Genomic DNA, 14,531 nt, shown 5'->3' with positions numbered 1-14,531 from the left:
AATCCCATACAAGTATATGGCACTTCCGTTAACTTACTTCAAAAGCTCCATTCTGCATCTCCTAGTGAATGTGTCAGTCCAGCTTGCAAGCCACACCCCATCTCACAAAGTCACGCCCACTGTTTAAGCCATACCCCTTTTACTCTCTACCCATTTTGTGCATCGGTCTGGCTTGCAAATCATGCCTAGTCCCACAAAGCCACGTCCCCTTCTTTCCAGCTTACAATATCTTCATCACAAATCAGTCCCACCTGAGGACAGGATATGAAAATGGGACATAAGGACTGGCTATGGGGTCAGGATATGAGGTCGAGATATGAGGACAGGATATGAGGTTGGGATATGAGGATGGGAAATAAGGTTGGGATATGAGGACTGGATATGAGGACGGGATAGGAGGTCGAGATGAGAGGACGAGATAGGAGAATGGGATATGAGGTTGTGATATGGGATATGGGGTCGGGCTATGAGGACGGCTATGAGGACGGGATATAAGGACGGGATATGGTGACGGGATATGGGGTCAGGCTATGAGGATGGGATATGAGGTCGGGATAGGAAGATGGGATATGAGTACTAGATATTAGGTTGAGATATGAGGACGGGATATGAGGACGGGATAGGAGGTCGAGATAGGTGGACGGAATATGAGGTCAGGATAGGAGGACAGGATATGAGGTCAAGATATGAGGATGGGATATGAGGTCGAGATATAAGGACGGGATATGAGGACGGGATAGGAGGTCGGGATATGAGGTCGAGATATAAGGAGGGGATATGAGGTTGAGATAGGTGGACGGGGTATGAGGTGAGAATAGGAGGACGGGATATGAGGTCGAGATATGAGGACGGGATATGAGGTCGAGATATAAGGACGGGATATGAGGACGGGATAGGAGGTCGGGATATGAGGACAGGATATGAGGTTGAGATATGAGGATGGGATATGAAGTCAAAAGCTTCCTCCTAGGACTAAGAAGGAAAAACCGGGCAACGCCGGGTACTCAGCTATTAAGCATATACAGGATGGGCCATTTATATGGATACACCTTAATAAAATGGGAATGGTTGGGGATTTTAACTTCCTGTTTGTGGCACATTAGTATATGTGAGGGGCGAATCTTTTCAAGATGGGTGGTGACCATGGCGGCCATTTTGAAGTTGGCCATTTTGAATCCAACTGTTGTTTTTTCAATAGGAAGAGGTTCGTGACACATTAAAACTTTTTGGGAATTTTACAAGAAAAACAATGATGTGCTTGGTTTTAACGTAACTTTATTCTTTCATGAGTTATTTACAAGTTTCTGACCACTTATAAAATGTGTTCAATGTGCTGCCCATTGTTTTGGATTGTCAATGCAACCCTCTTCTCCCACTCTTCACACACTGATAGCAACACCGCAGGAGAAATGCTAGCACAGGCGTCATGTATCCATAGTTTCAGGTGCTGCACATCTCGTATCTTCATAGCATAGACAATTCCCTTCAGATGACCCCAAAGATAAAGGGGGTCAGATCGGGAGACCTTGGGGGCCATTCAACTGGATATGCGAAATTGCTACATGATTATGTGTTTCCCTCTTTATGCACTGAAGCTGGCACGTTCCCTGAGTTTTTCCAGCAAGATGGTGCACCACCACATTATGGGTGTCAGGTCCGAGCATTCCTAGATGAACAGTTTCCTGGAAAGTGGATTGGTCGTCGTGGGCCAGTTAAATGGTCCCCAAGGTCTCCCGATCTGACCCCCTTAGACTTTTATTTTTGGGGTCATCTGAAGGCAATTGTCTATGCTGTGAAGATACGAGATGTGCAGCACCTGAAACTACGGATACTGGAAGCCTGTGCTAGCATTTCTCCTGCGGTGTTGCTATCAGTGTGTGAAGAGTGGGAGAAGAGGGTTGCATTGACAATCCAACACAATGGGAAGCACATTGAACACATTTTATAAGTGGTCAGAAACTTGTTAATAACTAATGAAAGAATAAAGTTACGAAAAAACCAAGCAAATCATGAAATTCCCAATAAGTTTGATGTGTCACATGACCCTCTTCCTATTGAAAAAACAAAAGTTGGATTCAAAATGGCTGACTTCAAAATGGCCCCTATGGTCACCACCCATCTTGAAAAGTTTCCCCCCTCACATATACTAATGTGCCACAAACAGGAAGTTAATATCACCAACCATTCCCCTTTTATTAAGGTGTATCCATATAAATGGCCCACCCTGTATATATAACAATTTCCCATGATAAACACATGCCCATTGATAAATAATACCTCTATATAAATCATATAGCTTCCAAATAACAACGGTATATATGGAGAAATGCAAAATTTTCAATTTTGGGGAATTTTTAACATAGAAATGATGCAAGTATCGATGAAAATTTACCACTAACATAAAGTAAAATATGTCACGAAAAAACATTCCCGGAATCAGAATAATTGGTAAAAGCATCCCAGAGTTATTGATGCATAACGTGACAGTGGTCAGAATTGCAAAAAAGGGCTCAGTCCTTAAAAGGGTATTCCAGGAAAAAAACTTTTTTTTTTATATCAACTGGCTCCAGAAAGTTAAACAGATTTGTAAATTACATCTATTAAAAAATCTTAATCCTTTCAATAATTATCAGCTGCTGAAGTTGAGTTGTTTTCTGTCTGGCAACAGTGCTCTCTGCTGACATCTCTGCTTGTCTCGGGAACTGCACAGAGTAGAAGAGGTTTTCTATGGGGATTTGCTTCTAAACTGGGCGGTTCCCGAGACATGTTTCATCAGAGAGCACTTAGAAATGAACAACTCAACTTCAGCAGCTCATAAGTACTGAAAGGATTAAGATTTTTTTAATGGAAGTAATTTACAAATCTGTTTCACTTTCTGGAGCCAGTTGATATATGTAAAAAAAAAGTTTTTTCCTGGATAAGCCCTCCAGGCTCAGGGCTCAGTCCTTAAGGGGATAAGACAGTGTTTAGTTGCAGACATGCCTGATCACTCCTGCTTTGGCTTTGCAAAACCTAAGAAATCTAAGATAAGTTTGTTGCGAGGGCCATACTACGACTGGGCCGATTCAAGAAATTGCCTTATTGTAGTGTCGGCCCAGTATGTGACAACTGTCTTATGCTGCTAATAGAAAACAGCTGTTTCGCTGTGACCATACCATACTGTTTCCTTTCTCATTCTGTATTATTGATGTTCTTATTATATAAATAAGTTTAGGTGAAAAACAACTTGGTTAGTACCACTTTCAATATAACAGTGTCTGTGTGACTTGCAGTGTCTGTGCAATACTTCCTAAATGACATGTTCGTAACAACTTCTATTACTTTTCTGCGAATCTTATGCAGAGTCATGGCAGGAACGACCAAACTATATTTACTGCAGCTCACATGTCTGCTACGATGAGAGAAAAGAAATTCAAAGCAACCAATCTTGAAGCGTACCTGTTGTTCTAGGGGACTTTTCAGGATAAAAGCATATAAAAAAAACAGCACTATTTCTGGCCATTCCAAAACTAATATGGTATTTTTCAGCAGATTTTGGCTCTGCATGATTCATCTATAAATTGAAGTTCTCCCAGAGCTGGTGCCCCCTCCTCCCCATCCCTCCATAGACCTGTATTGCTTTGTCTTGTAGACACATAATACAGCGGAGCTGATTTTTAGAGAAGAATATTTGAGTAAGGGGAGGGTGGGGGTATTTTAATAACAGGAGAAAAAAACCTTTTTGTCTTATAAGACATACTACAAAGATTCTTATATCTGCTTGTTCTACAGATCTATGAAAAGTTTGTTAAAATGACAGTACCTACTAAACATTAGTGCCTTAGGAATGATACATAATAAGTAAAAATAAGTGTATCTTATTTGCCATATTGAAACTAAAGTGTAGGGCAACATTCTTTGATCAGCAGCTTTTACAGAAGTCCCTGGTTTTGGTACCCAAAGCCTTTATATTTGTACAATAACAATGTATTTCTGGAAAGAATTACAGTGGTCCCTCAACATACAATGGTAATCCATTCCAAATGGACCATCATTTGTTGAAACCATCGCATGTTGAGGGATCCGTGCAATGTAAAGTATAGGACAGTGGTCTACAACCTGCAGACCTCCAGATGTTGCAAAACTACAACACCCAGCATGCCCGGACAGCCGTTGGCTGTCCGGGCATGCTGGGTGTTGTAGTTTTGCAACATCTGGAGGTCCGCAGGTTGAAGACCACTGTTAGAGGAAGTTGTACTCACCTGTCCCCGCCGCTCCGGACCGTCACCGCTGCCCGGGATGTCGCCGTCCAGCAAGGCGCTCCGGCAAGGCCTCTGCTTCCCCGGCATCCGCACGCTCCGTCACCGCCATCACGTTGTTACGCACGCCGCTCCTATTGGATGAGGAGACGGCGTGCGCAGCGACGTGATGACATCGATGGAGAGCGCCGACGATGCAGGGGATCCCGAAGAGGACGCGCCGGAGCCCCGAGGACAAGTAAGAGACATCACCAGAGCTCACGGGGCACCGTAAACGGCTATCCGTTGGCAGCTGAAGCAGTCTGCGCTGCCGGATAGCCGTTTATGCGATGGCCCGTTTATGCGATAGCCGTTTATGAGAGGCCATCGCATGTTGAAATTATCGTATGTCAGGGCCATCGTAGGTCGAGGGGTCACTGTATTCACTTCACCCCTTCATCTAATAAAGGAGAATAGCAGTGTCCCAAAATGAGTTCTCATTGTAACAATATTAAAATTAAAATTTGGAATTTGCCATTATGAGCAGCTCTTCCATAAGAGATGATTACCTTCCCTGAAGCTTGCATCCGCAAAAGCCGCCAGTAGTTGTCACAAAGCTGCGGAACTAGCGTTCACTGTACGTCTGTCAGTATCTAACTAACTAATCATTATTGTTGTGCATAACCCTGCACATCCTGGTCAGGTGAGCACATTTTTGTGCTCGTCTACATTGGGAAACCCTGTATAGCCATGTTTCCCTCTATTGGTGAGATGTGTACTTTACTTCATGATGTTAGGCAGTAGAGACTAAAAAGCTATTTTTCAGCTTCATTAAATTCTACAGGGTATTTTAGACAAAGGTATTTTATTCTCCAGAAACGGCAACTTCAATGGTTGCTCTGGTTAACCTCCCCACTATTTCTTTTCATTACTGTAGCTTTGATAAGTATCTCCCAGAGTTTCTCTACATATTCTATGGGGGAGATTTATCAAAACCTGTCCAGAGGAAAAGTTGCTGAATTGCCCATAGCAACCAATCAGATCGCTTCTTTCATTTTTAACAAGGCCTCTGCAAAATGAAAGAAGCGATCTGATTGGTTGCTATGAGCAACTCAACAACTTTTACTCTGGACAGATTTTGATAAATCTCCCCCAATGTCTATAAAAACGTATTGTAACCTTCTCTGCCAATCCACTATGCAGAAGCTTAAAAGGGTACTCCGCCCCTTGACATCTTATCCTATATCCAAAGGATAGGGGATAAGATGTCAAATCACGGGGGTCCCGCTGCTGGGGACCCCCGGGATCTCGGCTGCAGCACCCACCTCAACGGCTTCTGACAACCTTGGAGGATTCGGATCCCGACCACGCGAGCGAAAGAGCGTGACATCACGACTCCGCCCATGTGTGACGTCATGCCCCGCCCCTCAATGCAAGTCTATGGGAGGGAGCGTGACGGCACACGGGGCGGAGCCGTGATGTCACAACTCTCCGGCCCCATGATCGACAGTAATCAGACCTGGAGCGAACACGCTCCGGGATGAATTTTAAAGGGGTGCGGGACCCCTGCGATCAGGCATCTTATCCCCTATCCTTTGGATAGGGGATAAGATGTCTAAGCGCCGGAGTATCCCTTTAAACTTTACCATACTATTGAAAGAGCTGTGCAAATGAGTTACATAAAGTCAGACCTATTCAGAAAAAAAGGAGGATTCACAAATAATGCCATATTTTTCATGCAATAAGTGGTAAAGGATGAATGGAGCACTCACCATAGGAGTATAGCTGGATATCACTTTATTTCTCGATGAATCACATCTAAAAACAGGAATAACAGGTGCAGAGGCAGGATAGGACTCACAGAGGAGCGTCCTACGACTATGATTTATGTCCTTTTCCTTGCAGTGTAGCACCACTGGGGTTTTTGTAGCTGCCCCCGCTCCACACTCTGATCCGTTAGGAGTACAGACTGTGCCTGGTCATCTCTATCAGAACCTATTTGCCATATTTTGTATGCATGTCCTCCAATAAACTAGTATAAATACAATGGTACATCTTCTCTAAGGATTTACACATCAAATTGCTTGTACTTTTAAATTTTTTAACTGTCCCAAATCTTAAACATTTCTTTTTTTTAACCAGATGATGCTCCTGTATGTATTTCTTATTATCCAAACCTAACATGAGAATTTCCATTATAAATAATGAAAAAGCTAACGTTACACTGACGTTTCTTTTAAAGGAGTACTCCAATGGAATTTTTTTTTTTTTATCAACTGGTACCAGAAAGTTAAACAGATTTGTAAATTACTTCTATTTAAAAATCTTAATCCTTCCAGCACTTAGCAGCTGCTGTATACTACAGAGCTCTTTTCTTTTCAAATTTCTTTTCTGTCTGACCACAGTGCTCTCTGCTGACACCTCATAGCAAAACTCTGTGTCAGCAGAGAGCACTGTGGTCAGACATAAAGGAAATTCAAAAAGAAAAAACTTCCTGTCGAGCATACAGCAGCTGATAAATTCTGGAAGGATTAAGATTTTTAAATAGACGTAATTAAAAAATGTGTTTAACTTTCTGGCACCAGTTGATAAAAAAAACAACAACAACACACTGGAGTACCCCTTTAGAGGAATCTTCACCCATATTTTATAGTGTTTGTACAACAGCCCCCGAGCTTGACAGCTAAGATGGTCTTTCTTTTTTCTTTTGCAGCTGTTCGTATCTCAAAAAGAAAAGAAAACTGAAGGTAAGCCATGTGCACGAAATACAGAACTGATAACTTGTTATATTATGGTATTGTATTGGATTCTTCATATCTTGACTGCATACGCTCTGGATGATACTGCTTGTACCCTTCTTTTTGTCTCTCTTGCATTGCTCTTTATAATGTATACAAACACTTTTTGCACCTTGATTTGCATACTGGGTTAGTGAATTATTTTATTTATTGTCTTACACACAGATGGAATTAAGAGCTTTTTTAATTTGGTGAATTGACTTTGTTTCAAGTTTTTTATGTATTTTTTTAGGAGGGTATTTGTTGTGGGTCTGGTATTGAGGGGCTCAATGGATTTGTCCCTCTGTATCCACAGTAGGTGGTTTATAATTGTGTGGCCAATGGTCTATGGTCGAAAGTACACTTCCAATCAAGTTCTCTCAAGTTTTCGACACAGTGCTCTCTCATCAATGGGACAGTGTCTGGTACTTCCTCATTGTACTTCCTCTGGTACTTCCTCATCCTCAAAAGTACCTTCAAGCCATGTATGCAATACTCCAAGACCATACTTGAAACACATGTTGTAGGCAGGAGAGATCAATGAAAAGGAGCCCCAAAGCAATTTAGACCACCACAGGTCACATCTAAGAATATAAGGACATAGGGGGGGATTTATCAAAACCTGTGCAGATGAAAAGTTGACCAGTTGCCCATAGCAACCAATCAGATTGCTTCTCTCTTTTATAAAAAGGCCTCTGAAAAATGAAAGAAGAGATCTGATTGGTTGCTATGGGCAACTGTTCAACTTTCCTCTGTACAGGTTTTGATAAATCTCCCCAATGGAACTTATTCAGCTTTTTTTCTTCAAATTGATTTGTTAAACTATGTACTCATCATTTAATGGTATATCACCAGGATAATAAACAGGGCTGTAACAAGCAACTTTACAAAAGGTACCATCCCACCTTGATCAGAATATGAAAAACTTATACTTTTTGGCCCCCCTAATGCACAAGAATAATGCACAAAGTGATGTTACGGGGGCAATGTACAAGTAATGTCACAATATATGGATAATGCACATAATGATGTCACAATAGTGAAATAGCACGCACAGAGAAGTTAGAGTGCATAGAAAATACACAGTGATTTAACAATAATAATGGAATAATGAGGGGGCATGGCCGGAAGCTCATGGGGGTAAGATGTGCCTGGGCTGAGCTCCTTCTACCCACTGCTTTAATAGCGGGCTATATCCCTGCTAAATACTGGATTATAGCACCTAAACTATATAAAAAGGATCTACAAGTGCTCCCCTGCACGTTTGGTCTTCCTCTCGCCTGAAGCGGCCCCAATTTGCCGACACTGCAGTGAATAGCAATGTACAGTTCCCGCAATCCCCGGCAGATTACCTGCCTTGGCGATGGTCCAAACCGGGGCACAGAACACTGAGGCTCCCTCTGGTGAGTACTTGCAGTCTCCCGCTCGGCCTTTCCTCTCCCCCAGATCAGTTCCGACCTGCTGGCGCTGCAGTTTGCTTCGGAGCACAGTTCCCGCGTTTCATGCCAGCTTGCCTGTCTGGGTATAGGTCCACACAAGGCCACAGAAGACTACGGCTTCCTCCTGTGAGGATTTACAGTCTCCTGCTTATCTCTGAAACGCCCTGGAGAGTCCTCCTGCTGCCTCACCAGTCAGCCTTCTCCACTCCAGAGTCAGCTCCCAGCGCCATTACTGCAACACGTGGCGTGCTCCTCCATGGCTGGCTGTGCTGCCCAACCACCTGGGAACACACTGCACTTCAGGTGAGTCTTTCCTCATTTCACAGCAGTATTACCATTGGGGGTACAGTTATTCACAACCATTTCACACTACCTACATGCTGTAACGTCTGGAGCTGCACTATCTGGGCCCCAACCAAGACCTCATGATGACAGAGGGGTTAATCAGTGAATTCCCCTAGACCACAGACTCTTCACACTCTGCACTCTCCGTGGCTACCTTATTCCTCTACATAATGCCTTAATTGTGAAACATTCTTGTGAGGACTGTCTTTACTTTGGAGACCCTAACTACTCTGGGCAACCATGTACTAATTACCTGAAAGGCTACCTCAAGACCCTCGGCCTTGTAAAGTGAAGCCAACTTCCCTACGTCTTAACTAATCTGGGAACCAGCTTCATTAATGACTGTATCCCCTGCCTGAGACATATACACTTGTCTCCTTTCACAGCCAAACTTTTGAATTCTCGTGTTTTTTCTCTGCATCGAACCCCTGGCAGCACAGATCCGCAATAACCCAGATATTCAGGGAATTAAAATAGGCATGAGGGAATTTAAAGTGACATTATTTGTGGATTTACACATGGCCCTAGTTAAATATGGTCGTTTCTCTGGATATAAAATAAATTCCCATAAGACAGAGGCTTTACCAGTCAATATACCAGATAGAATTCTCACATCCCTAAAACATTCCTTCCCACATAAATGGCAAACTGAGACTCTAACATATTTGGAGATCCACCTTACCCCTAAATACTCCACTATATAAAGTCAATTTCCCCCCACTTTTACGTGATAAAAAAATCCTTTTTGACAAAATGGTCCTCCTTACTGCTTTCTCTCTTAGGAAGAATAGCCACAATCAAGATGTCCATTTTGCCAAAAATCCTCTATCTCCTTGAAACACTACCCGTTCCTATCCCCAAAAGTATGCTGAAGAAATTCCAATCGGAAATTTTCAGATTCATTTGGAAGGGGGGTCACCATAGACTTGCCACCTCTGTCCTTACCACAAAAAAGTCATATGGAGGTCTCGCAGTCCCTGATCTCCATAAATACTACCTCTCGGTACATTTATGCAGAATCCCTTTCTGGTCAACATTTTTGGCCTTTAATAAGCGGATGGAGGTGGAAAAGATGTGGGTGTCCCCCCTTCATCTGAGCTTTTTTACCTGGTCTAAAGACTTCATAATACCCTCTAATAAATTATTGGGTCCTATGAAATTTACAATCAATGTTTGGACACAATCTTTGGACCTTTATTCTCTAAAATCCAGTAATACCCTTCTTACTCCCCTTTTATTCAACCCCCAAATTCTCAATAGTTGTGACATTGAGGCAATTACCCCATGGATAAGGTCTAAGCTTTATCAATTGCCAGACATAGCAGACCCCCACAAGCAGACTCTCCTACCATTCCAAGCCCTACAGGACAAATTGGTCTCACTAGAGATTACTTAACTTTTTATCAAGAGATCAAACAGCATCTGGCATTGCCGATGGATGACTCCCCATTCCCCCTGCCTACCCCTTTTGAAATGCTATGCATGGGGTTCCACTCTACATGGGGTCTCATTTCTAGTTTATATAATATCCTGTCCTCAGAACGAGGTGTTTCTCACCATCGGCACACATATATGGACAAGTGGGAGACTTACATTGAGGAATCGCTGTCTTGTAGCCCAATGGCAATCTATCTGGACAGCAGCAGACAAATCTTCCTCCTGTATTACTTACCAGGAAAATCAGTACAAGATTTTAATGTTCTGGTACCATACTCTCGAGAAGTTGAACCAAATATTCCCACATGTGTCTCCTCAGTGTTGGAGATGCCAGGCTGTAATCGGCTCTCTCCAACATATTTTCTGGGATTGTCCTTCGTTGAGACATTTCTGGTTCGAGGACCAATCTCTAATCAGCAAATAACAGGTGTTTGTCTCCCTCTCAATCCGGTCACATGTCTTCTGACCCCCCCTCCAGGATTATCAAAATTTATATCTAAATTACTACTCCATATACTCACGCCTTATTGCTCGTTGGTGGAAGCACCCTGAACGTTCCAGGCTTTAGTGGATAAGATCAGAGAAATTTGTAGGATGGAACGTTTGTCTGCGATCTATGACAATAAATTACATGTTTTCCAGAGGATATGGAGACCATGGGAGGATTATGATGACCCACTGCATGATAGGTAGTTTCATGACGACATAACATCTAACTTGACCATGCGAGAATCTGTCCTTTCGTCCCTACCCTTCCTTTCTTTTCTCTCTCTCGTTCATTTTTAGGTGATGAACCATTCCAGGGTATATATCATGCTCTACCTGCCAAATAATAGTTATTTCAGTTCCCTAGGTAATATGTCTGTTACCACCTATCACCATCCTGAGTTTTTATGACATCACATGCAGTTGAGGAACAATGATATATTTTATTGCGTCTCTTTTATAAGTTTTTTCCTCCCCCTTCTTTTGTAATTATCCTTCTCCAGTCCTTATTATTTCTCCCCACCTCCCCTCTCCCCACCCCTTACTTTGTTGTTTTGTTTTTGTTTTTTTTTGTTTTTTTCTTCTTCTTTTTTCATGTACCCATTTTTTTTGTTTTTTCTATTACGTTTTATATACAGTGACTAACTCAATATGATAATATGTAATATAATTTGTACACCTTGTTTTCTCTTTCTTATGGAAACATTTTTCATAAATAAACAATTATTAAAAAACAAAACAATAAAGGAATAATATGCACCATGATGTCACAGACACAGTACATGAATAATGTACTCAGTGATGACACAATAGAGATTTTAGATCACAAAGGGATAATACGCACAGAAAAAATACACAACGGAATAGTGCACACAGTGATGTCACAATAATGGAATAATGTGTGCAGTCATCACTTAGTATACCCTATGACCCATAGCAGCTGCTATGTCTGCTACGCTGGTAGTTACAGCCATGTGTGCTTTATATTCCTACAACTGGTGGATTACAGCCTCATAGGCACTCTTTGTGCTCCTTATAATTTGGCATGTAATGCTGTACTCTCATAGCACACTGCTGCTACCTTATTCTGCATCTGTACAACCCAGATATGTAATAACCATGAGCATTTCTGATTGCTGCAAGAAACATAGTACATTTTGTATATAAGGATATTGGATTTTTACAAAAACTTTACAAAAACTTTTACTACTTTTGCTTACAATTCCCACAATACATACTGTAAAAGTACCCAATACGTAAAAGTACCCAACCCAACAATAACCTAATAATCATATGCATTTTTCAAAGCAAAAATTTGAACTTTTAGTAAATCTTACATCTGAAGATCATATGCAGGATATATATATATATATATATATATATATATATATATATATATATATAAATATATAAAAAAAAAAAAGGAAACAGAGATACAAAGCGCAGCAATGTGCCATGACTCAATAACAATACGTCTGGCATCAAAAAATAGTCTTGCTCACCTTTGGGTGTTGTACTTTGAGCACAACACCATGTAGCGCTTGCAGCCAAAGCCGTAATAGAAATTCCGTGAGTGCTGCCAGCACCAACCCGTCCTGGAACCCTCCTGGACAGTCTCATAAGGTACACAAATCAGTAGCTGTGGCTACGGTAGAAATTCAGGTGCGGTTAGGCGCTCTCCTCGGGATGGCTGGTCAGCCACTTGGTCGGATGAAACAGACCCGGTTGGGGATATAATAAACTATTTTATTGAAAAAACAGAGATGAACGGACAACGCGTTTCAAGGGGCGGGACCCCTCTTCATCAAGTCCATTGATTGAGTACAAGAAAATAACGTCATTTATATACAAAAAAAAAAATGTTAAATCACAGTGTTCAGGGTTGTATAAATCCATAATTTCACAATGAATCATGTAAAATATCAAGTGTAAACCAGGGTTGTAAATGCTTGCGCAATAAAAAGTTATAAAAGTTTCTAAATATGTATTGTATATGTATTATATATGTATTACTTATCCACTGGTGGATGAACACTCAGATTTATTTGCAGTTTGTGGAATGGATATGTCATAAGATGACCGAAGATGCCGGCAGCCTAAAAGTGCAGACAGTTGGACATATCGCTGCAGAACCTGATGGGTTCCACAGGGTATGGGAGAAGATCTGTGGGAGTCCAGATTCTGTCTTGATAAAAAGGTTTTTTAGTAAAAAAACTAGTTGAGTATCCGGCGTTGCCCGTTTTTTCCTTCCTAATCCTTGTTGGGGAGGAAAATAAACAAAGGAGGAAGCTTTAAACTTCATATCCCGTCCTCATATATTGTTGTCATATCCCAACCCCATATCCCGTCCTCCTGTCCCGTCCTCCTGTCCCGACCTCCTATCCTGACCTCCTGTCCCGACCTCCTATCCCGACCTCCTATCCTGTCCTCCTATCCCGTCCTCCTATCCCGTCCTCCTATCTTGTCCTCCTATCCCGTCCTCCTATCCCGACCTCCTATCCCAGTTTATTATATCCCCAACTGGGTCTATTTCATCCCACCAAGTGGCTGACCAGCCATCCCAAGGAGAGCTCCTTACCGCACCTGAATTTATGCCGTAGCCATGGCTACTGATTTCTGTACATCGGGGGATCATGCATCGGGTCACATTCATTCACCACCTTTGTTACTCTGGGTCAGAGTGCAGTTTTCTGTTTCAACCAGACAGTGTTTCAGGCCCTTTATTCTTTCTTCCATCTCGCTTTTTTTCTTTTGTTACTGTTTGAGGGGATGATAATTCATTAGTATGCCTTGATATTAAAGAGTACCTCTCATGATCTTGTTAAATTTTATCATCCGTCCAGTTCACTGCCCCCATCGTGGTAAACCACCACCTGCATTTATTTTTATTATTTTTTAATTTTCTACCTTGATATTGCTCTGTATTTTCTGTTCAGTCTCAGTCAGATTCACAGACTGGGAAGGGACGTTCCCCAGCAGGCGTAACATCATCTGAAGCCATCGGTGGAGAACTTCCTCCCTCACTCTGCTGCACACAGCTCAGAGCAGTTCAGTGTGTGAGATGAGCTATGATTGGCTAAAGATGAACCCCCCCCCCCCCCCCCCGCCAGCACTTTAGAATGCATTTCCTGATTTTGGACTTCTGCCAGGACAGCAGGAGTCTGTGCAAGAGATGGGGGAAATGTGCTCTGGACAAGTAGAAAGACACATAGTGATAGCTTTTTTAAACACAAATAAAACATAGAAAACTTAATTTTTTTTAACCCCTTAAGGACCACGGGTTTTTCCACTTTCGTTTTTTCCTCCTCACCTTTTAAAAATCATAACCCTTTCAATTTTGCACCTAAAAATCCATATGATGGCTTATTTTTTGCACCACCAATTCTACTTTGCAGTGACATCAGTCATTTTACCCAAAAATCTACGGCGAAATGGAAAAAAAATCATTGTGCGACTACATTGAAGAAAAAACGCCATTTTGTAAATTTTGGGGGCTTCAGTTTCTACACAGTACATTTTTCGGTAAAAATGACACCTGATCCTTATTCTGTAGCTCCATACGGTTAAAATGATACCCTACTTATATAGGTTTGATTTTGTAGGACTTCTGTAAAAAATCATAACTACATGCAGGAAAATTTGTACGTTTAAAATTGTCATCTTCTGACCCCTATAACTTTTTTATTTTTCCGCATATGGGGAGGTATGAGGGCTCATTCTTTGCGCCGTGATCTGAAGTTTTTAGCGGTACCATGTATGTCTACCATTTTAGCGGTACCATTGTATTGATTGGACCTTTTGATCGCTTTTTATAAATTTTTTCATGATAT

General features: G+C 41.7%; 1 protein-coding gene across 1 annotated transcript in view; it reads left to right on the top strand.

Moving 5' to 3' along the window:
• The window catches only part of STARD8 (StAR related lipid transfer domain containing 8), a 185,784-nt gene that overhangs the window by 19,211 nt on the left and 152,042 nt on the right, over window positions 1-14,531 (top strand). Inside the window, exon 2 of the mRNA XM_056539267.1 lies at window positions 6,931-6,964. Coding sequence (XP_056395242.1) covers window positions 6,931-6,964 — 34 coding nt within the window. The remainder of the gene's footprint in view (window positions 1-6,930; window positions 6,965-14,531) is intronic.

Source organism: Hyla sarda, chromosome 9, assembly GCF_029499605.1.
Source record: "Hyla sarda isolate aHylSar1 chromosome 9, aHylSar1.hap1, whole genome shotgun sequence".
Classification (NCBI taxonomy): domain Eukaryota; kingdom Metazoa; phylum Chordata; class Amphibia; order Anura; family Hylidae; genus Hyla; species Hyla sarda.
This window is presented reverse-complemented; position numbering and strand designations above follow the sequence as displayed.